This window comes from Salmo trutta, chromosome 25 (genome assembly GCF_901001165.1).
Source record: "Salmo trutta chromosome 25, fSalTru1.1, whole genome shotgun sequence".
NCBI lineage: Eukaryota > Metazoa > Chordata > Actinopteri > Salmoniformes > Salmonidae > Salmo > Salmo trutta.
This window is the reverse complement of record NC_042981.1, coordinates 34,155,664-34,177,010: the sequence shown is the minus strand read 5'-3', so window position 1 is coordinate 34,177,010 and position 21,347 is coordinate 34,155,664. Positions and strand designations below refer to the sequence as shown.

At 43.7% G+C, this 21,347-nt stretch overlaps 1 protein-coding gene across 4 annotated transcripts in view; it reads left to right on the top strand.

The window, feature by feature from the left end:
* Nucleotides 1-20,876, top strand: part of LOC115162472 (rho guanine nucleotide exchange factor 10) — a 90,749-nt gene extending 69,873 nt beyond the window's left edge. For all 4 annotated transcript variants that reach the window (XM_029713802.1, XM_029713801.1, XM_029713804.1 and 1 more), the window contains 5 exons: nucleotides 2,801-2,943; nucleotides 7,469-7,643; nucleotides 18,518-18,640; nucleotides 19,099-19,647; nucleotides 19,782-20,876. In XM_029713802.1, coding sequence (XP_029569662.1) covers nucleotides 2,801-2,943; nucleotides 7,469-7,643; nucleotides 18,518-18,640; nucleotides 19,099-19,613 — 956 coding nt within the window. In that variant the 3' untranslated portion in view covers nucleotides 19,614-19,647; nucleotides 19,782-20,876. The remainder of the gene's footprint in view (nucleotides 1-2,800; nucleotides 2,944-7,468; nucleotides 7,644-18,517; nucleotides 18,641-19,098; nucleotides 19,648-19,781) is intronic.
* The last annotated feature ends 471 nt before the right edge of the window (nucleotides 20,877-21,347 follow it).

Below are 21,347 nucleotides of genomic sequence, written 5' to 3'. Positions count from 1 at the left end.
TTTCATTTGCATACTTGTTCTTCTACATGAGTGACAGAAAAGTGTCAGCTCAAGCTTGTACTTCGAATGATGAGTCATCCTAGCTTCAGTGGTGAAACTTGTGCATCCGTGTCCTAGCTAAAGCTAGGTGCTTTGTCACATTGCGTGGGCTCACAGATGCTATTAGCATTTATATTAGTCCCATTTACATTTTAAAAGGAACTATGGTAAAGAAGGAACCATAAGAAATAAACGCCTCCCATATAAGCCTAAATATAAAACTCATTTCAGTTATGAAACGAAATCCATTCACGTGCATTAAGTAACGCTATATGGTTAGGTAACAAATACTAATGCAGCAATATGGCACTGCATTCCAGAGTTGCGAAGCTGCAGACTTTTATATATACACTACTGTTCAAATGTTTGCCGACACCTACAAATGCCCTTGTTTTTGGCCTTCTAGGCAGAGTTCCTCTGTCCAGTGTGTTCTTTTGGCCATCTTAATCTTTCCTTTTTATTGGCCAGTTTGAGATATGGCTTTTTACATGTACATTTTAGTCATTTAGCAGACGCTCTTATCCAGAGCGGCTTACAGTAGTGAATGCATACATTTCATTAAAAAAAATCCCGTACTGGTCCCCCGTGGGAATCGAACCCACAACCCTGGCGTTGCAAACACCATGCTCTACCAACTGAGCAACTCTGAAGGCCAGCATTCCGGACTCACCTCTTCACTGTTGACGTTGAGACCGGTGTTTTGCGTGTACTATTTAATGAAGCTGCCAGTTGAGGACTTGTGAGGCATCTGTTTCTCAAACTAGGCACTCTAATGTACTTGTCCTCTTGCTCAGTTGTGCACCGGGGCCTCCCACTCCTCTTTATATTCTGGTTAGAGACAGTTTGCGCTGTTCTGTGAAGGGAGTAGTACGTAGTGATGCGCGAGACCTTCAGTTTCTTGGCAATTTCTCGCATGGAATAGCCTTCATTTCTCAGAACAAGAATAGACTGACGAGTTTCAGAAGAAAGGTAATCGAACCCACAAATGCTGATGCTCCAGATACTCAATTAGTCTAAAGAAGGTCAGTTTTATTGCTTCTTTAAACAGGGCAACAGTTTTCAGCTTTGCTAACATAATTGCAAAAGGGTTTTCTAATGATCAATTAGACTTTTAAAATGATAAACTTGGATTAGCTAACACAACGTGCCATTGGAACACAGGAGTGATGGTTGCTGATAATGGGCCTCTATATTCCAATGTAGATCTTCCCTAAAAAAATCTTCCGTTTCCAGCTACAATAGTAATTTACAACATTAACAATGTCTACACTGTATTTCTGATCAATTTGATGTTATTTTAATGGACAAAAAATTTGCTTTTCTTTCAAAAACAAGGACACTTCTAAGTGACCCCAAACTGTTTGTGTCACTATCTGTATCGCCAGAGCACCACAGGTTGAATTGCATGTGTTTAGCTGTGCTGTGGCTATGCCCTGCCTGCCTGTGGCTGAGTGATTGTGCGTGATCATGTCACAATGCCGTAGCCACAGCCCTGTCTGAACCCTCAGCCAGCCCCATTCTGCCACACTAGTTCTTTTCTTTGGTTATGTGTGTGTGAATGGCTCAGCGGAGACAGCATGCCATTGCTGTCTCTGCTATATTATGTAATGTGGTGAAGTAGCCTGATATTTCCTTGTACAATTCCTGAATTGTCCTCATCATCAGTGCCAGGTTTTATGTCTTGATCTCTTTGTTGTCCTTTTATCTTTCAGTATGAGATTCATATCTAGATGTATATCTATCTACTATTGTAACACCACACTCTCAGCAGTCTGATTGGCTGTTCCTAAGAAGTAGCATTGACATGATAGAATGTTAGTGTGTAGAAGGGAAAGAACTGGGTCTGTAGACGACACGCTGCAACAGAGGAGAGGCAGGTTACGTAAGACTGGCTGGAATGGAGAATGATGTTTTAAACACATGCACAGTTTTAATTTTTTAGTCCTGCACACTTCAGCTTGTTGAAATTTCACTCTCAATCCCTCTCTGTCCTTACACCCACCCACCCTGTGGTTATTATAACAATAAACACAAAGCAGTATTTTTTTAATCCACCCGAGCCCCTTACTTCCTTAGTAATTACTATACCTCAGAAAGTCCCCCCATTCCTGCCTGTATGGCACCACACCTTTCAATAGCTGCCTGTGTGAGTTCCCTTTAAACAAACACAATTGGTAAGGCCTCTATTTCCTGTAGTTGGATGTCTGGAGGAATTTAACTTCTTATTTTACACTACTTCGAAGCTTCTTGAATTTTCTTAAGGATGTAATCCTACAACTCCTGCCTACACTAATATGCGTTCTTGAGCTGTTGCAGTTGGGTTATAAACTGAGGGAGAAAGATGAATCCTGCAGAGAAACGTGTTAGCTATATTTGTAATGTAACCAGTGTTGGGTTTTAGAGTGGTGTGTTGGGTGTTCACAGTGGAGACCTGGGCTCTGTATAGCAGTAGGCAGACAGCAGTATGTAGGAGGTGTGTGGGTTGGCTCTATAGATGACTAATGCCTCTCAGTACATCTATATTCATTGTGAATCCTGTTAAACCATCAATGGCGTCTCCAGTGTTATTATGCAGATGTCATTAAGAGGGGTTCTCTGTCACTAATGTATACATAATCTGATCAACCATATCTAACAAACACAATATTCTTGCTTAGTGATATTTTCTCCACTTCAGTTGTTGGTTCTTCCAGATTTGTAGTGATTTGCCACTGTATTGTAAGGGATTTTTATGACGTGCATGTGTTTGCTTGTGTTTCAGATGGCTTGTGGAATCCAGACTCTCCTAAGGTGCTGAAGCTTGGGGTTCTACCAGTGAAGGCCATGCTAGCTGTGGAGGGCCACGTCTGGGCTTCCTCTGGAGGACAAGTCTTCATCATTAGCACTACCACGCACACTGTGGAGGTAACGACACCATCTCTTTATCTCACTTCCTCGATGGATCCCTGCCCCTCTCTCTCTGTCTCATAACTTTTATGTCACCCAGAGGGTGTCACACACACGTTCACACTGTCATGGAGGTACTTGTCTTTTCTTTCTCTAATATCTCGTAATCTCACCCTTTCCTTTCTCATAACTCTTATCTGTACCTGACCAAGTCTCCCGTGTCTCTGTGTAGTTCAAGATACTGAGGCTCATATGAGAGAGAGCACAAATTCAATATCCTAGCCGCTTCCCAGGTTTATGAAAAAGGAATGTAGGACAAGCTCGTGGTGGTGTAGAGAACACCTTTTATTACATTTCACCTGCTACAAAGTGGGGTGGTCCGACTTGCAGCTCCAATCTACTATTCAAATATTATATTTCAAGGCCTCTATAAAAAAATATGTTAAGTGGTCTTCTCATGGCGTTGTACATATATGAAGGATTTGAAGATGAAAATTGCGATAAACGAACAGATCAAGAGGTCAATCAGAGTTTAACTGAAATGGAAAGGATTTTGTCCATAACTCATTGGCGTTTCCTTCTGCGGTTGCATAGATGTGGGTGTTGGTGCATTCATCACATTTTCTGGGAATACTTCACATTTCTGTTCTGATACTCTACCATCCCACACCATGCATCTGCTCTGCTCAGTCTCTCTAGGGCATCGCTGGTTCTGGTAGCTTTACTCTTAAAGATACAGTACTAGCTACTGTTGATGTGGGTATGTTGCTCCCTGCTATTAACTGTGAAACGACTAGATGAAGTGTGGTTGGATTAGAGCCTTAGACATTAGAATGTAGAACGTGGCCGGAGGGCAGGCCCAATCTCTGGGATATCACCTGCACTTGGCTTGGCTCTGGCTTAATTGCGTTAGAGAGGTATAGAGGAACCTGGGAGGGGTCTCTCGCTCCCTCTCTCCAGGCCCGTGGCGTTTGTGTTCTCTGTCAGTCCGGGTCACAAGCATCTGCTGTCCGTCCTGGAATAGCAATATGCCTCCTCCCCTCCTCCTCTGACACACAGTGACTCATAATCCAGTTAGTGTAATTAGGCTCATTACAGGACCACCTGCCTTTCTCCCCGAAGGCTTACACCCTGGCACCTACATGAGGAAATGGTGATGGAGGTAGAGAAAAGGGGAGAAAGAGCGGCAGGCAAAAAGGGAACGAGTGGGAGAGGCTGAGGTGAAGAGGAAGCAGAGAGACTGGTAGAGAAATGGGGACGGAGAGACAAAAGGAGGTGAAAGGGAGAGGAGGAGGATAGAGGGGTCATCTGGGAGGTTCAAATGTATGTAGGTTCAGTGACACAATACCTGATCTTGTTGTTAATACTGGAACCCTTCTGTGAGGCCTGTGAGACTGTCCTTGTTAATACTGGAACCCTGCTGTGAGGCCTGTGAGACTGTCCTTGTTGTTAATACTGGAACCCTTCTGTGAGGCCTGTGAGACTGTCCTTGTTAATACTGGAACCCTTCTGTGAGGCCTGTGAGACTGTCCTTGTTGTTAATACTGGAACCCTGCTGTGAGGCCTGTGAGACTGTCCTTGTTGTTAATACTGGAACCCTGCTGTGAGGCCTGTGAGACTGTCCTTGTTGTTAATACTGGAACCCTGCTGTGAGGCCTGTGAGACTGTCCTTGTTGTTAATACTGGAACCCTGCTGTGAGACTGTCCTTGTTGTTAATACTGGAACCCTGCTGTGAGACTGTCCTTGTTGTTAATACTGGAACCCTGCTGTGAGACTGTCCTTGTTGTTAATACTGGAACCCTGCTGTGAGACTGTCCTTGTTGTTAATACTGGAACCCTGCTGTGAGACTGTCCTTGTTGTTAATACTGGAACCCTGCTGTGAGGCTGTCCTTGTTGTTAATACTGGAACCCTGCTGTGAGGCTGTCCTTGTTGTTAATACTGGAACCCTGCTGTGAGGCTGTCCTTGTTGTTAATACTGGAACCCTGCTGTGAGGCTGTCCTTGTTGTTAATACTGGAACCCTGCTGTGAGGCTGTCCTTGTTGTTAATACTGGAACCCTGCTGTGAGGCTGTCCTTGTTGTTAATACTGGAACCCTGCTGTGAGGCTGTCCTTGTTGTTAATACTGGAACCCTGCTGTGAGGCTGTCCTTGTTGTTAATACTGGAACCCTGCTGTGAGGCTGTCCTTGTTGTTAATACTGGAACCCTGCTGTGAGGCTGTCCTTGTTGTTAATACTGGAACCCTGCTGTGAGGCTGTCCTTGTTGTTAATACTGGAACCCTGCTGTGAGGCTGTCCTTGTTGTTAATACTGGAACCCTGCTGTGAGGCTGTCCTTGTTGTTAATACTGGAACCCTGCTGTGAGGCCTGTCCTTGTTGTTAATACTGGAACCCTGCTGTGAGGCCTGTCCTTGTTGTTAATACTGGAACCCTGCTGTGAGGCCTGTCCTTGTTGTTAATACTGGAACCCTGCTGTGAGGCCTGTCCTTGTTGTTAATACTGGAACCCTACTGTGAGGCCTGTCCTTGTTGTTAATACTGGAACCCTGCTGTGAGGCCTGTCCTTGTTGTTAATACTGGAACCCTGCTGTGAGACTGTCCTTGTTGTTAATACTGGAACCCTGCAGTGAGACTGTCCTTGTTGTTAATACTGGAACCCTGCAGTGAGACTGTCCTTGTTGTTAATACTGGAACCCTGCAGTGAGACTGTCCTTGTTGTTAATACTGGAACCCTGCTGTGAGGCTGTCCTTGTTGTTAATACTGGAACCCTGCTGTGAGGCTGTCCTTGTTGTTAATACTGGAACCCTGCTGTGAGGCTGTCCTTGTTGTTAATACTGGAACCCTGCTGTGAGGCTGTCCTTGTTGTTAATACTGGAACCCTGCTGTGAGGCTGTCCTTGTTGTTAATACTGGAACCCTGCTGTGAGGCTGTCCTTGTTGTTAATACTGGAACCCTGCTGTGAGGCTGTCCTTGTTGTTAATACTGGAACCCTGCTGTGAGGCTGTCCTTGTTGTTAATACTGGAACCCTGCTGTGAGGCTGTCCTTGTTGTTAATACTGGAACCCTGCTGTGAGGCTGTCCTTGTTGTTAATACTGGAACCCTGCTGTGAGGCTGTCCTTGTTGTTAATACTGGAACCCTGCTGTGAGGCTGTCCTTGTTGTTAATACTGGAACCCTGCTGTGAGGCTGTCCTTGTTGTTAATACTGGAACCCTGCTGTGAGGCTGTCCTTGTTGTTAATACTGGAACCCTGCTGTGAGGCTGTCCTTGTTGTTAATACTGGAACCCTGCTGTGAGGCTGTCCTTGTTGTTAATACTGGAACCCTGCTGTGAGACTGTCCTTGTTGTTAATACTGGAACCCTGCTGTGAGACTGTCCTTGTTGTTAATACTGGAACCCTGCTGTGAGACTGTCCTTGTTGTTAATACTGGAACCCTGCTGTGAGACTGTCCTTGTTGTTAATACTGGAACCCTGCTGTGAGACTGTCCTTGTTGTTAATACTGGAACCCTGCTGTGAGACTGTCCTTGTTGTTAATACTGGAACCCTGCTGTGAGGCTGTCCTTGTTGTTAATACTGGAACCCTGCTGTGAGGCTGTCCTTGTTGTTAATACTGGAACCCTGCTGTGAGGCCTGTGAGACTGTCCTTGGCCAAGTAGAGTTTCCGTTCATTAACAGGGATGGGGAGATTCCATGCCACTCAGCTGATGGCTGTACAGTAGTGCCTCCCAGGTACTAGGCTGAGAAAATCGCTGGGAAATTACTTAAAAACCACTAAATTCACAATTGATATTCTTTCTGACTGATAGCAGTAGAACTGAGGCACAGATTAGTGCATATTGGGTAATCTGAAATGCCCTCAGTCATCTTTGGCTTTGCAATTAGGGAAATAAAATCAAGGCAAGTTTATATCAAATTGTGGATCTATGAGAAGCAGACAGGACTTTCCTCATAGCTCATATTTCGAGTAAAGCTGATGTCGCTATTGTGCTCAGCACTACCTACAACAATCATGCAAATCAAAACACAATTACCACCTCTCTAATTTTACTATTACGTCAATTGGAGTAACATCGTCTATCTTGTATTATTTATGGTTTCTCAAAATAATCCCTAGCCATAAGTCAGTAACAGTAATATTATCTCCACTGTGTAAACTCTACCATTACTAGGATGTGGACAGGGCTCACCCTCTTAGCAGGCTTACTGTCAGTGTGTCAGTGTTTTGTCACAGCTTAGACAGTATAGTGCAGATGATCTGTCTGTCTCCACCCTCTGAAATCACTTGGACAGCTGTATTGTACCTTAAGACTACTCCTCAGTGACTCGGTGATGTGTAAATATAATGTCATGCTAAATACAATCATGTGAAAGGCGTTTCCTGTGTGAGACTGTTGAAGAGACATGATTCTTCCTGATTGGTGGCTAAGTTAGTAGGGTTTTCTCCCACTACTCTAAAAACAGACAACGCATTTGAAGCAATGAGTCATTGGGCTGTGCAGTATAATATCCTTTCTTCCCGTCTTCCTCTCTCCCTCTGTCAGAGGCAGCTGGAGGCCCACCAGGAGGAAGGCATGGTTGTATCCCACATGGTGGTGGCTGGAGTGGGTATCTGGATAGCCTTCAGCTCTGGGTCCACCCTCAGACTGTTCCACACGGAGACCCTGGAGCCTCTACAGGACATCAACGTCGCTACGCCTGTACACAACATACTGGCTGGTAACGATATCGTTGTCACAATTGTCACTTGTATGCAACAACAGCACTTTCTGGCATGGTATTCAACACATGGTATGAACATCTTTGCTGCTGATACAAGACACAGTAGTATAGGATAGGTCCTGCAAACTCATTTTCTCTAATACAGTAGAACACAGGAGGCGGCTGAGGGGAGGACGGCTCATAATAATGGCTGGAATGGAGTGAATGGAATGGTATCAAACACACAGAAACCATGTATTTGATGAGTTCAATTCCATTCATTGCGTTCCAGCCATTACTATGAGCCTGCCCTCCCCAGTTAAGGTGCCACCAACCTCCTGTGCAGTAGAAGATACTTTCCACATAGCAAAGCCACTCTCCACATCTTAACCACACACTCTAAGCTGAACCTTACCTTTAGGATATCAGTATACAGTTGCATTGCTGTGCCAACCCTCAGCCGGCAGTACTGTGATTTATGGGTAATACTGTGGTCTTATCAACTCTGCACAAACCACCAACACCCATGTCTTTGTTCTCTCTGTGTGTCCTCTAAACCAAGTCACTCAATGACTGGATCCTGGGAATTAACCGTTTATTTCTCAGCAAGACAGAGCAGAGTAGTCCTCTCAAAGTAGAAGTGGATCGCTTTTGACAATCAGTCATCAGTTCGTCATGTACTTTGTGGGTTTTCCCCCCAAATATACCCTCCGCTTTTATCCGATGGTGCAGGACTTTGTCATGATAAACGCAGTTTCAAAGGGCTGCCTCACACAATGCCTGTCTGTAATTAGATGACATCACAGTCAGGTGTGTCCTCTGTGGTTGTGTTGTGACAGGTTGGTTGTTTCGGTCCTCTTCAAAGAGTCCTGGGGTAGACAAAAACCTGAACCTCTCATTCTGGTCCTTTATTGAACCATCAAACATTTACCATTCATCCTTAACACAACATCATCCCATTCTCTACTAGGTTTTGTTTGGGGTGTGGGTGAGGGTAGCATGCAAGTTTCAAGTCCCAATCTTGCAGAAATCTTGCTTGAGAAGAGGACTGTCTGGGAGTGGTTGGAGTGGGGAGGGGAAAATTGAAAACTAGCTGTTATTGGCAGAGCGTTTTGGAACTTTTTTTGTTATTGGTCTATTAACCAATTTACTGCATGGTGATGTCACCATGGAAAGCCAAAACTCCCGTCCATGCAAACCTGCTGATTAGAAGGTCCTGTGTAGATAGTATGTTCAACCAGCAACTACCAGGAAATAACACTTTTACAATGTTAGTTTCATCAACTTGTACAATATGATATAAAACACAGGAAAACATCATTTTGACTGCAGTGGGCCTTTAAACTTTAAGTTTTTACAGCTAATTAAAAGCTGTTAGATGTAGGCCAGACTATATGCTTATCAGTAGGTAGAGATGTCTTCGTGTCTGGTCACACAGAGAGGAGTAGGAGAGTCATAGATCAAGTTAGCTCAGTTCCTGGTACATTTTGCAAGACTGTTTAGTCATGAATGGCGAGTACAGACCAGCCAGACTGTGTGAAGCTCACTTGGGTTGGATAAAGGTTCCCAGTACACAGTAATCTGTTATTTCCCCAGGGCTTGATCTGAGTTTGGGTAATACCCTTTTGATCCAGAATCGGATTTAGCTCAAGCTTCTGGGGGGGGGGGCATGGAGACAGCCATCAGGAGTTGTCGACATACTATAATAACAGTATGTACTCTATGTACAGTAGGAATTAATATTACATTGTGTGTCATAATCCCATACAAGCGCTATGATGTATGTACAGTGGGGACCAAAATGATTGACACCCATGATAAAAATGAGCAATAATAACTGCAAAAGAAAAAGCTTATCACTCGCTCACCATTAACAATGTGTTTTATTTAAGTTAAAAGTTAAAAGAAAGATGTTTCAGGCTACAATGGCCTTCATTGGTTGCACCTCGATTTACATCGGTTCCGCACCCTCTACTTTCAATAATAACTGTAGAAAATAAGACAATTCAAATACAAGCTATATTTTATGCTACATTTTGGGGTGTAAATTGTATGTTTTATACTAATACAATATTGCTCAGAGAAAGAGGTTTTGTTTAACAAGTAATACTTTTTTCTCAAAAAGATCAGGGTCAAATTATATTATCTTTGTTTGACCCTCTGCGACTTTCTCACTCATCATTATTCATCATTTATTCAGGATTATCCTTAATCATGTTAGCATCCACATTAATGTAGATGTGTTTAGGAACATATTATATTCTTATTTACAATAAAAGTGACTCCAAAATGACACATTATTTACCATTTATTTCTATAGGGCACATAATAATCTGAAACACAACCAAAATTAATTGCAAATGCATCCAACAAGTTTGTACAGTCACAAGCTTGATGTAGTCCTTGTGTGCTAGGAATATTAGAATCTTTAGGGGTGTCAATCATTTTGACTCCTACCTTTTTTGAGAAGAAAAAATAGTATTACTTTTAACAAAATCTATCTCCTGATCAATTGTATAAAATATATATATATATATATTTCTTTTTAGCATTAATATAGCTCAGTATTTTTATTATTTATTTTATACAGTCATTATTGCTCATCTTTATCAGGGGTGTCAATAATTTCAACTTCCACTGAATATATATATATATATATATTGCAGTTACCATAGTAACACACTTATTGCTACAGAGTCCCGTAACTTGGTGAAATCATACGGCGTTTGTTGTTTCAGTATGACAAGTTTGATTTGTCCTTTTTATGGTAGTGAAGCTCGCCTCAAACGTCTTAGCGACGGCCAGATGGCAGTCAGAAAGACAAGCAGCAGACCAGAGTGAGGATCTCCATCGGAGCCAGCTGTGTTGTGAATCGTAATCTGTTGTCAGAGCTCTGTGTCCTACATCAGTCCAGAGGACTAGTCATAATCTCTCTCTCTCCTATCTGTGGCTGTTCTTTAATACTGCTACAACAGCTGGGTTGGTTTGATGTGAGTTTTCTTGATCCTGTAGATTGTCCGTTTCAGCTGCTAGTCCTCTGTCATCAGCTGTACTGTACAAACGCCAGCCGTATCGTGAGGGTCGCTCTGCGTTTTCAGAGGTTCCTTTTGTGATGTTGTCATGACGTGTTTATTGTCCAGCTAGTTACAGTTCCTCACCTCCTGAAGTTGTACAGTGTTTTGAAGATGTCGACTGTTTTTGAGCTCAAGTTTGAATTCATTATTTTAAACTTGACTCTGCTGTGGAGTGTTTTGTGTGTGTGTCACCAGTAATGACTAACCTACAGTAACATATCGGTCATAGTAAACATTGTTATCGTTAGCTGAGTCCTGCCCATTGTTTATAAGCCCTAGACTGTGTACATAGTTGAGTATTTTACTGGCCTCGTCCATTATTACCGTAAGGTTTTGTGTACCCTATAAAATATTACTTTCAAAGAGAGATTAGACACAAAGAAGTACACCATATGGGAGTTAGATAATATTTGATAACCAATTTAAGCAGTTTCATGTAATATATCGCATTAGAGTAAGGGACAATATCATGGCTTCAAGTTGCACAGCAAACCTTGTGTTAAATCTTGGCATACGTCCCATCGTGCATGGTTTACTTGCATAGAGTGCTCCAGTATTTGATTATGCAATCGAATCAAGGCTTGCATAAACCTAAGGGTCTCTCAGGGATCACTTTGTGGAAAAGCAAGAGTACACTTTCATTCAGTACAGCATGCTTTGAATATCCAGTCAGTAACTAACCCTACCCTACACCTACCCTTCTGGGAAACTCAGCTCAACACCAATCTTGAGGTTGAGCAAGGGTTTTCAACACAGATGTGAATGATAAAGCCAGTCTGGAATAATTTGAAGACTCCTTGGTCCCATTTAACTAATAAGATACATCAACCACAGAGTTTCTCTGAAGGAGAGACCTCAGACCAGTGACTTGAAAGACTTCCTCCTCAAGACCAAGCAGGGTCTCTTACGGTCTGTGTGTACCACCAAAGAGCTGACTTCCTCTGATAACAGCACTGGGTTAATGCCCTATCTACAGTATCTCTCTGTCATGGGACTCTGTTTGTTTTCCTTCCTTAAAGTGGAACAGCCAACTGAACCAACCCCCACTGTACCGTTTTGCCAGTTCTCTTCAACCATGGTTTGAACTGGCGGCCTGCACTGGCTAAACATCTGAATGTGATTTGTCAGGGCAAGTTCAGATTTCTCTCCGTGGAGGGAGTTGTATTGTATGCCCCTACAAGCCTGGATTTGGCTCCTGGTCCGGGCTTTTCCACAATGTTCCACCCAGGTACTTATTCTTCAGTTGTTGGCAGCTGCTCCTAGATTGATTGATTGACTAGGCTTGAGAATGTTTTGGATCTGCAGAGCCTGCTGACTCAGACCGTAGTGTCAGTCAAGCTGTTTGGAACTTCACTGGGCCATGATGGGCGTGGTAGGGGACCAGACGATCAATACCCGTTGAGAGTGAAGGGTGATGGATGCTTGTTGACGTAGAACTGGAGCGTTTTATTTCAGACTAAAGATGGCACTCCAGATGCACCCGTACATACTGTGTGAACAAACAGGAACCGAGACAGACTAACTACACACTGTTTGTGTATTTACAGGGTTTCACAAGTCTAGCAGAGAGCGGTAAGACCGTGTGTCATGTGAACTAGTTTTCTCAGCAGTTTAGAGATGTTGCAGACCTCCTGCAGTTTGGCTTGTTTTAGGAGACACAGGTTCAGACAGGGGTTTTTAGTTGAGAGGGTGACGTCACCAAATATCTGGAGGGATTTCACGGTTTCTGGCATAGAATGGAGTGTTAAATGTCCTCCATGCTCCAGGTGGGCTTGTCCTTCTCATGCTCGCTCATGTTGGAACGATCCCTCGTAAATCCTTTGATTGCACTGAGGAATTCCAGAGAACCGGTATTTCAGAGAACTGTGGTCTCTGAGTGTAATTAGGTTATAGCTGTTTTCATTTCAATTTCACAATGATTGCTCAAACGCCCATGCTTTGGTGATTATTTTACAATACCTCCTCTGCCCTTCCTTAACCCTTTACAGGGTTTGGTTTGGTCAATTTCGATTTGGGAAAATCTCCCAGAAACCACCCTCGATATATGGTTTGTTTCTTCATTGTGTATTTGATGTTCCATAGAAGACAAGTCTGTCGTGAGTGCAGGAGAGGAGGTTCTGTATCACTGGCTTTGTTCGGCCTGACAGCCATGCGGACACTAATGGGGACAAACATGTGGAGGCCAGGAAACAACACCTCCAGACCCTTCATTACAGCACTAGCTCTGGGACTGTCTTTCCAGACCCTTCATTACAGCACTAGCTCTGGGACTGTCTTTCCAGACCCTTCATTACCGCACTAGCTCTGGGACTGTCTTTCCAGACCCTTCATTACCGCACTAGCTCTGGGACTGTCTTTCCAGACCCTTCATTACAGCACTAGCTCTGGGACTGTCTTTCCAGACCCTTCATTACCTCACTAGCTCTGGGACTGTCTTTCCAGACCCTTCATTACCGCACTAGCTCTGGGACTGTCTTTCCAGACCCTTCATTACCGCACTAGCTCTGGGACTGTCTTTCCAGACCCTTCATTACAGCACTAGCTCTGGGACTGTCTTTCCAGACCCTTCATTACAGCACTAGCTCTGGGACTGTCTTTCCAGACCCTTCATTACCGCACTAGCTCTGGGACTGTCTTTCCAGACCCTTCATTACAGCACTAGCTCTGGGACTGTCTTTCCAGACCCTTCATTACAGCACTAGCTCCGGGACTGTCTTTCCAGACCCTTCATTTCCGCACTAGCTCTGGGACTGTCTTTCCAGACCCTTCATTACCGCACTAGCTCCGGGACTGTCTTTCCAGACCCTTCATTACCGCACTAGCTCTGGGACTGTCTTTCCAGACCCTTCATTACTGCACTAGCTCTGGGACTGTCTTTCCAGACCCTTCATTACAGCACTAGCTCTGGGACTGTCTTTCCAGACCCTTCATTACAGCACTAGCTCTGGGACTGTCTTTCCAGACCCTTCATTACTGCACTAGCTCTGGGACTGTCTTTCCAGACCCTTCATTACCGCACTAGCTCTGGGACTGTCTTTCCAGACCCTTCATTACAGCACTAGCTCTGGGACTGTCTTTCACCTCTCAGCATGGTCACCCAGCGGCCTGGACACGGCCTGGAGACAGGAAGAGATTGTAGGGTTGTAGCCTCTCTGTCTCTGGTCCCAGATTTTGGCCTGATATGAACCATCTCTCTAATGAGATGGGATCAGTGTTTAATATCTAACCCACCCCCTACTAGGGCTGTTAAGGTGACCATATTACCGCCACACCGGAAGTCACAAGCAATTAGGCTTTTCCAAGCTCTAATGCTGATGGTCATCAGTAGCCTACCGAACTTGCTAACTGCCTCAGCACTCTTATTGTCAAAAAAATAAATAATAAATAAATCACTGCCATCAATGCAAATGTACTCCAATCAAATCAAACATGTCATGAGAGCCCATGAGCTCATGTTGCGCAACATTTCTACTGGCTATGTAATTGTGTGAGAAACTAGAGTTTTGATGGCCTTTTAAAAATAGGAGGATCCCATCAGCTTTCTATAGGCTAGGTCTACTATATTTATTCATCAACTTTCTTAATATTAAGTATATTGCTTCTCTTTACAACAGGAGTATAGCCTACCTGGCTGGCATGAAAATAAACCACGGGGGGAAGTGTCCTCCCTTCTCTATTTAAGTGCATTAGATGACATGTATTTTTCCCCTGTTCTGAGACAGGTGCACGATAATGGTCCATTCTAAATCAAAACTTATTTCACACATATTATTTAATAATTTGTAAAGACAATATTAGTTGCGTCCCCCATAGGCCCCATGAGGTTTGTATCACAACTAAAGTGGCCAAATAACCTCTCAAAATTAAGCACATTAATACGCTTTACAACTAATGTAGAGCCTAACTGGCATACATAGGCGGCGCATGAGTTTCAAGTTTGGGGAAGATAATTTTCACCATTTAAAAATGCACCTTTTATAATAAAGCATTACATGTATAATAGCATTTGTGGTAACTTTTGAGGTGTTTTCCCGCTAATTGATTGCATTTTGGAACTTACTGCCATGTGCGCATTGCTGTGCTTATAATGTGAAGAAATAGCCTATTCATTTATCAACGTTTTAAGCTAAAAGTTTTGATCTGCTGCATCAGCCTCATTGCTTTTAAAAGATTCTTGGACGCGAGTGGTCCAGTTCATTTGAGATCTATTGCATCCGACAATTGTCCCAGACTATGTTTGGAATATTTATTTATCGCACAGGACAAGTTCACCAATAGAATAGGTCAACTTTTTTGTACTATGGGGTTATAGTAGATTGACATAATCATAAAGCTAGTGCTTCTGCTGTTCATTAGGCCTACTCAACTTGTTGGCTGACGAAAGTAAATGTGGACAGTTATAATATGAAGGATACGCACAGTTGCGTCCCAGATGTCTGTCTTCATTTTTAGCCTACTTCTTAGCCGAGATGGATGCCTGTGAGAAGAACCCGATCACATGACGGGCATTGGCTAATAAGAAATGAGATCTTGAGAGAGCCATGTGAGTGAGGTGCTTCGGAACACGCTGCGGGGAGAACGGAATTATAATGGATATACTCAGCCCAAGGACACAATGGCCACTGGCCGCAAAAGGCATGGATGTTTTTAGGGGGCATTACGGCCACACTAGGGGGATGCTGCCAGGAAATTCAAGGCATTATCAAGTGCTTGTCCAATTCTGAATGAGAGACTAATGAAGTGTGTACAGCCTGTGCAAGAAACAAAGCAGAGCTCATGCCTTTCATGCAACTTTTTTCAAATAATCATTAGTTGCATCATTTAGCCTTAGTGTGTATTAAAAATCAAACATATAGCCTACCGTTTTGTAGAACTAAAGTTGTGTAGCGTACAGTCGTAGCCAAAAGTTGAGAGTGACACAAATATTAATTTTCACAAAGTATGCTGCCTCAGTTTGTATGATGGCAATTTGCATATACTCCAGAGTGTTATGAAGAGTGATCAGATGAATTGCATTTAATTGCGAAGTCCCTCTTTGCCATACAAATGAACTGAATCCCCCCAAAACATTCCCAGTGCATTTCAGCCCTGCCACAAAAGGACCAGCTGACATGTCAGTGATTCTCTCGTTAACACAGGTGTGAGTGTTGACGAGGTCAAGGCTGGAGATCACTCTGTCATACTGATTGAGTTCGAATAACAGACTGGAAGCTTCAAAAGGAGGGGGTGGTGCTTGGAATCATTGTTCTTCCTCTGTCAACCATGGTTACCTGCAAGGAAACATGTGCCGTCATCATTGCTTTGCACAAAAGTGCTTCACAGGCAAGGATATTGCTGCCAGTAAGATTGCACCTAAATCAACCATTTATCGGATCATCAAGAACTTCAAGGAGAGCGGTTCAATTGTTGTGAAGAAGGCTTCAGGGTGTCCAAGAAAGTCCAGCAAGCGCCAGGACCATCTCCTAAAGTTGATTCAGCTGCGGGATCGGGGCACCACCAGTACAGAGCTCATGCACAGTGAGGCAAAGACTTTTGGAGGATGGCCTGGTGTCAAGAAGGGCAGCAAAGAAGCCACTTCTCTCCAGGAAAAAACATCAGGGACAGACTGATATTCTGCACAGGGATTGGACTGCTGAGGACTGGGGTGAAGTCATTTTTCTTTGAATTCCCTTTTCTGATTGTTTGGAGAATCCGGAAATAAGCTTGTCCGGAGAAGACAAGGTGAGCGCTACCATCAGTCCTGTGTCATGCCAACAGTAAAGCATCCTGAGACCATTCATGTGTGGGGTTGCTTCTCAGCCAAGGGAGTGGGATCACTCACAATTTTTCCTAAAGAACACAGCCATGAATAAAGAATGGTACCAACACATCCTCTGAGAGCAACTTCTCCCAACCAACCAGGAACAGTTTGGTGACGAACAATGTCTTTTCCAGCATGATGGAGCACCTTGCCATCAGGCAAAAGTGATAACTAAGTGGCTCGGGGAACAAAACAACAACAATCGATATTTAGGGTCCATGGCCAGGAAACTCCCCAGACCTTAATCCCATTGAGAACTTGTGGTCAATCCTCAAGAGGCAGGTGGACAAACAAAAACCCACAAACTCCAAGCATTGATTATGCAAGAATGGGCTGCCATCAGTCAGGATGTGGCCCAGAAGTTAATTGACTGCATGCCAGGGCGGATTGCAGAGGTCTTGAAAAAGAAGGGTCAACACTGTAAATATTGACTCTTTGCATCAACTTCATGTAATTGTCAATAAAAGCCTTTGACACTTATGAAATGCTTGTAATTATACTTCAGTATTCCATAGTAACATCTGACAAAAATATCTAAAGACACTGAAGCAGCAAACTTTGGAAATTAATATTTGTGTCATTCTCAAAACTTTTGGCCACGACTGTACTATAGGCCTAATGTTTTCTATCTGCACCCCCTGCCTTGCTAGTGGAATATCAGTGTGGACTGACTGTAGGCCTAATGTTTTCTATCTGCACCCCCTACTGTAATCCAGCGTGCTAGTTGTGGGGGATAAGTGCAGATCAAAGTAGACGTCTGGTGTGGGATCAGGAACACAGCCCGGTCTGGGCTGATGCTGGTCCCGGTTTATTTTGGTTTGGGCTATGGGTGGGGAACTGCAAATATTATGAAAGGAGGAAGTAAAGAAATGCACCCCTGTGTGTGTGTTTCTAGTAACCGTGAACCCTCATTGTAAGCACATGTGCAGCGATGGGTTTTGCTGTTCTGAGACTGACTGACGGGCTGACCGGCTGGTACTGTAGACTCAGGACTGATGTTCTTCCGAGGAGTGAACTCTGGGGGTCGGGCAGAGGGATCAGCAGATGATTTGGCCAAGGCCCTGGGGGGGGGGGGGGGGGGGTGTTATGGGAGGGAGGTGACTCGAGCTGCAGTGTATAATGGGTAGTGCCACTCACAACTGGAGCCTTGACAGGCTCTCTCAAACAGAGTCATACCTGTCCGTATTGATTGTTTTGTCAAAATGCATTTGCACATTTGTCTGTTCACTTTTTGTAGTGCTGCTTGTTCCCATGGTAAAGTTAATATGCAAATGAGTGCCAAGTTCCACATAATAAGTCACTAAACATTGTTCGTCAGACACAATTTATCACCATCCTCTGAAAGGTGCATTTAGCTTAACAATTACTGTGTTTACAGTACAAAGTGACATTTCATACTGAATTGATTTGTGACTGACGGGGGAGGACAGGACACACACAGTCCTTTCAGTCCCAGCGTGCTCCAGGCTTTCTGAATAGAACCACAGTTGCTTGTTTTATTACCACATTACGGTTCACTCATTCTCTTATACTTTTTTGTTTTATTTGTGTGACTCAAAGTGGACTATAATTGAATAGTGAAAAGTTTTTGAATTTTTATTCCTGCTTCTCTTTTGGTTGCCCTGGAGACCATTGGCTGTTAAGCGTTATTACCCTAGTAACCTCCCTACACACTAAGCAGAAATACCTCCCTCCTTTCAACTGTACTCTACCTCAGCTCACAGGAAGTGGCCAACCGAGTGTTCTTTTTCATTTCTATGAGACATGATTCTACTTCTGAATCTCCTACTGTGTTATGGTGTGAGGTCAAACTGCTTGACTCCAGAAATCGTTCTTGAAGGTCAACTATTACCTATTAAATATCAACTTTTTTTTTTCATCATTTGACAAAACCATATGGTCAGAACATTTTGTGCAATACTACAGCCCACTGGATTACTGCTCTCTACAACTTCTTCCAGAATGTAATTAATATTCTGCAGATTCAGGTTATGAAGATGTGTATTTTCTGGCCATAGGGAACCAGAGGGTGTCTGTGAGCAGTCTGCTGGTATGTCATGGTCTGCTGCTGGTGGGGACCAACCTGGGGGTGACAGTGGCCCTCTCTGTCCCTAGACTACAGGGCATCCCCAAGGTCACAGGTGGGTGCATCTTCATCTGAAGGTTATTCCAGATTATCAAAACATCCCAATGAGGATTTCTATGGCAATCCATCCATTTGGTGTCATAGTTTTGGGGTTAAAGAGGGGATTTGGGAAGGGGTGCTTTAAGGACTTTGATAACCAATAGTATGTCATTGTAAATGGAGCACAACATGGGTTAATGGGCCTCAGTCATTATCATTCAGGTCCCAGCCCTGCCTGGTTAGTTTAGTGTAGCCTTTCTCACAATGATACTGTCTCTTAATTTATATAATGACTCAAAGCCAATTTCCGTGTGCCTCCGGTCTACAGAATTCTTAGTCTCTGGAGGCTTCTGCCAAAAGCAGGCAATTTCAAACATATGTAGTTAATACCAGTATTATCCAGTAACGTTAGCTGTTGATTAGTGCATTTGTATGTGTGTATGGAGTAATGTGTGTCTGGATATTTGGATGTAGGACGGGGCATGGTATCTTTCCATGCCCACCACGGCCCAGTGAAGTTCCTCACCATGGCAGCCGCCGTGTGCAACCGGCCCTCCGGCAACTCAGACAGCCCAGGCAGCAGCCCACCCAGCCAGCCAGGGGACACCCAGGACGGGGAGGCCTCCCCACCTCCACCCCCAGGCTCCACACCCAGTCCTGCTGCTACTCAGGGCCGGGGAGTGTGGCTGGGGGAGGCAGGCTGCACCTCCATGGCCCTCCAGGATTCCCTGTCGTCCTCCTGTGGCTCCCTGGCTCTGTCCCAGGGCTCTCTGGAGCATGGGCCTGAGGACGGGGCCATCTATGACCTGGTCAATGACCCAGCCAATCACCAGAGGGGCAGGAGGGTCAAGAAGGTGGACGTCAGCTCTCTGCTTGTGGTGTCGGGGGGGCTGGGTCACCGCAGGGTCAACAGGAAGAGCAAACAGTCCCGCCAAGAGGAGACAGTGTCCACCATTATGGTGTGGCAGATCCCTCTTCTCAACATGTAAGAGACTAAAGACCTAACTACCACAGTGCAGCAAGGTGAGTGGGGCCATAGTCACTGCAGTACTCACTAGTTTTAATGGTTTAATTACCACTCATAAGACAATAGTAATAATCCTTTCAAGTCTCCCCATACTCCTCCTCATGCTTTTATTGTCTCTCTTTATCTTCAGGGTGAAGACTGAGGGTGCTGCAGTTCTTATTTGAAGTCAGTGACACAACTCCAAAGGATGTCCATTGCCATAGTTGTCTGGACTTTGGGCTCAGTCAACTCAACCATGTGTCTTAGAATGAAAAATACTTGAGGGCATTCCATAAACCGTTTGAAGAGTTTCTTATGGGATCTCCCGCCCAAAAACCTATAGCCTTATGTACATGTGAGGCATTCCCATTGGGTCAATGCCAAGGGATCAATACACTATAACCACTTTTTCATGGCACCTGACTTTGCTTACGGCATCCAATACCTGAACCGTTAACACCATGGTGGAAGATGAATCCAGTGAAGAGAACATGAATATGTAGAAAAACCACTGAAATGGCCTTGATGTCATTTTCATGGAGAACCGATGAAATGTTACATGTCTTCTTCAGTTGTTATAACATGGCTAATATATTCTATGTTACTGAGACGTTGGGCCAGATCATCAGTGTCGATGGCACAATAATTGTATCGGGGAAGATGCGGGTGCAGTATGAAAATGGACACGTAGACATCAGACATTCCCTTTTTCCTATGTGGACCGAAGTTGAGAGACAAGTTGACTTTTCATCTCTGTGGCTTTGAACAATGTCTACTCTGACACTTCCACTGTTAGGTAAAAGCATATTCTTTGGGGCCAAGGCCCTGATATTATGATAATCTCATTGTGCCAGTCTGTTCTGTGAATTGGGTCTGTTTTATAGATATGCTTGTTTGTTATTGGGTCAGAGAGAAGTCCTTTGCAATGGTGTCCTTATTTCACTGGAACACTAAAGCTAAATGTTTCCTTTATAGTTGCCATCAGGGGGCTATGGAGGGTGAGTGTTTCTGAAAGGTATGATGGGACTTCCTGGCTGGCCAGGTTTCCTGTAGATCCTAAATGGAGGGAGAGTCGCTAACTATTACCAGATGAAAAGAAGTAGGGGTTGTTACTTGCCCAAATGTTTTGTCACTAAAGGGTATTTAAAAAAAAAATAAGATAAAAAGCTTTATACTTGTCACATTTTGTATGTACTTCTGTTGCGTATATTAACAAATCTATAAACTATGTTTTATTCAACAGTTTTATGGATGTTTTCTTTACATACTATGTCTAGGTTTGTTTTAATCTAGTTTTAATGTATGCACGCTCAGTTTGCTCACCTTATATCAACAAAAAGGAAATACTGGAGGTGTACTAGTTCACATATGCTGCCAGTATGTATAGCCTTGGGTGTTTGGTTCAATGCCAATCTCTAAGTTCACCTCTCCACACTGAACATCAAGGGTCTTTCTGTATTGTTTGCATAACTACATGTTGCGGCACTAGTTTAGACCTTCAGATGAACACAGGTACTAACTATACCATACAATCAAAGCAACACCAAACAAAAAACCTGTATGGTTTGTATTTTGAGAAATGAAGGAGAAGGACTGCAAGGCAATGGTATACAAGGTTGGGGAGTAACTGGTAATCAGTTACATGTAATCAGTTACATGTAATCTGATGACAGAAAAAAAACTTAGCAGATTACATATTCTTTTGAGAAAGTAGATT